General features: G+C 27.1%; 1 protein-coding gene across 1 annotated transcript in view; it reads right to left on the reverse strand.

Annotated features, from left to right (window-relative positions):
• Positions 1–6: 6 nt before the first annotated feature.
• The window catches only part of LOC105462035 (sulfotransferase family cytosolic 1B member 1-like), a 7249-nt gene continuing 4228 nt past the window's right edge, over positions 7–3027 (reverse strand). The window contains exons 3-6 of the mRNA XM_011708559.1: positions 2150–2315; positions 1161–1287; positions 979–1073; positions 7–552 (exon numbers count right to left, since the gene is read on the reverse strand). Of these exons, the coding sequence (XP_011706861.1) occupies positions 274–552; positions 979–1073; positions 1161–1287; positions 2150–2315 (667 nt within the window). The 3' untranslated portion in view covers positions 7–273. The remainder of the gene's footprint in view (positions 553–978; positions 1074–1160; positions 1288–2149; positions 2316–3027) is intronic.

Raw genomic sequence — 3027 nt, forward strand, 5'->3', positions numbered from 1 at the left:
TTATGTAATAAATCTCACTTAAAAATTTAAATTCTTATCCTTTATAAATTGCTTATATCGTGTAACAAATTTAATCTGGGAATGGAAAATCTGTATCCTTTATAAATTACAATTGCTTGTATCGTGTAATAAATCCAATTTAAGAAATCCAGATCTATATGTATAAATTGTAATTACTTATATCGTTTAACAAATTTAATTGGAAAATGTCAATTTTATATAATACTTCAATTATAATACTTAAATTGCAATTGTTTATATCGTATAACAAATTTAACTTGGAAATATTAAATCCGTATCCTTTAAATTGTCAGTGATCCATTTGTTAAATTTCTCTTCAATCTCTGGCGTGAACATTTCTTTCCAACTACCCGTCATTCCTTGACGTATAAACATTTCCGGTTTTATCACATTGGGGGAAGACAGCTGATTTACCATAGGATTTTTGCGAAAATTTTCTATTTTTAAATGCTCCACTAACTTTGCGATCTGTTCGTCGCTGTAAGATTTATCGAAGAATGCAGTAATTTTTCTTATATTACCAGGTAAATCCTATAAAAAATAAATGGAAACGTTAACTATGAAACATATATATCTTTAATATCGTTAACATTCTATATTTTTATTATTGGATGTATATTAATTTTTTTTTGTTAAATAATATCAGAAAGTGATGTAAATAAGCGATATGTTTGCATGTGTGCAGTATACTAATAATTTTGTTGAAAAAATATTTTCTTCAAAGAAATAATATAATTAAAACATATTTATTTTAAGATAATCTATTTATTTAAGAAATGAAATAAACCGTATTCATACTAATAAAATTCAAAACTTAAAAAATTATTGAAAATGGAAGTATATATTAATCTCTTTTTATTACTTACGAAAGACAAATTGACATAATTTAAAAAGAAACTTTTTACATATTTTAAACAAAACTGTGTAATTGAATAAAGTAACATTTTTTTCTTTCACCTTTATTAGATCTTCGTAAAAGAGAAACATCATGTTTTCTCTGTGTTTCATCGCCCAAGCTTCCTTGACATGTTCCCAATATGGACTATACATCGCTAAAATTGCGGAAAATTAGACTCTTGAAACGTTAACAAAGAAAAAATGAATGTAATAAAAATCAATCGACATTTCGCAAAACTTACTGTGATTACTCATAAAATTATTACAGAACTGTTCGAAAGTTCCCTGAAAACCGAGATGTGTATTGGTTTTTTGGAAATGATACCATGAGACCACCACGTCTCTTGGATTTCTTGCAACATAAATAATCTGAGAATAAAAATAATGTCTATGAAAGGAGTTGCCCGTAAAATAAAAACACGTTTTAAAAAAAATTAAAATTTATTTTTAATTAAATTTTAACACAAGAAGTTTTTTTTTGTAATATCACACACGCGCGCGCGTGTACATACAGGGTAGATACTTATATGTAAAAAATTTTTCAGATGATTCACACAAATTTAAGACAAAAACTTTATATGACTACATGTCCGAAACAGCTTAGTTTCAAAAATACAGGGTGTCAAAGTTGAAGGAAAAATTTAGATTTTTTCCAAAAATTTTGAAAATCACTTAGATTATTTGAATAAAACTTGAAATATAGATAAATTAAGCTTCATTAAAATAATCTAAATGTTTTCGAAATGGAAAAAAAGGTCTTGGAAAAAAGTAAAATTTTTTCTTCCACTTTGACACTTATCTTTAAAACTAAGCCGTTCAGACATATAATTATATAAAATTTTTGTTTTGAATTTGTGGAACACACACCTTAAAGTCTTTTACATTACTTCGTATCCATCCTGTACAATTTATATTATCTGAAAAGAGAAATCTCTTTACTAAATATTTTCGATACGTTTCGTCAAAATTCATGTAAGTTTTGCAATGTATTCTTTCGTAATGCATGAATTGATATGGAGAACAATTTGTTTTTAAATACCATTTAAATGCAACAATTTTAATAATATACATGAATGACAAATCCTTTGACAAGTTCAAAATAATTTCAAAAGAACTATTTTTAATTCTTTTCTTTCATTTTCTTGTCAACGTTTATATAGATCTTTTATGTTTTTATGAATACGTTAGGTCTATATAAATGTACGACTAACTTAGAAATATTATAACGTACCTTGCAAGTGCTATTTACGACAGTCGGCAATAGTTCGAAAGGCATGTGGCTCTTAATGAAACGCGGTAAAGGCTGATTTTGCACGAATTCAGCAGTATTTTTGTCCATATTAATTCTACCAGGAACATCTTTGCCTGCGATATGTTCGTCTAATAATGCTCCTAATCTATAACGAAAAAAAAAATACTATTCTTCTAAATTGTTTAATTTAGAAAGTTTAACAAATTGTTCCGTAATTATTATTTTATATAAGAAAGAAATAGAAATTTAATTTGGATTTCCTATATTTTTTAATTAAATTTAATGTGGAATCTAATCCGAGAAAATTTCTTATGCATTCTAGATAAAAGTATAAACAATAAAATAAAAACACTTGGAAATTTACATTAGTTTTAATCAGTCCACACATTAGTTTTAATTAAAATTCTGCAGTTTTTATGTAACATACATATTTTATATGTATATGAATATACATATGTACACTATAAAATTGGATATTATGAGTACTGTAAATAATATAAGCACAGCTTTATTTTTCTATGACGGTTTGATAGTCGTACTGCGATATGCTGTAAAAAGATGCATCTGTCTTCACAACATTCTGGTACGCTGTGGGATTTATACTAATTTTACTTTGAAAATTTGTTGAATAAAATAAGTAGGTACGTTATTTTTTTTTTTTACATTTTTTCCTGTAAGATTTCTTGCGGTTAGGTATCGCGAGAAAGAACGTAAGACAGGTATAGGCAATTATCGGGATATATGTATTTCGAATTATAGTCAAGCACATGACTCGCTTGCGCGGCTGCTTACAATAATCTGCTGATCGCTAAAAAACCTTCTCGCGTCGTGCGCCCTGGCCGACATCTGGTGTTGCT

The sequence above is a fragment of the Wasmannia auropunctata genome, unplaced genomic scaffold (genome assembly GCF_000956235.1).
Source record: "Wasmannia auropunctata unplaced genomic scaffold, wasmannia.A_1.0 LD272566.1, whole genome shotgun sequence".
NCBI classification, from domain to species: Eukaryota; Metazoa; Arthropoda; class Insecta; order Hymenoptera; family Formicidae; genus Wasmannia; species Wasmannia auropunctata.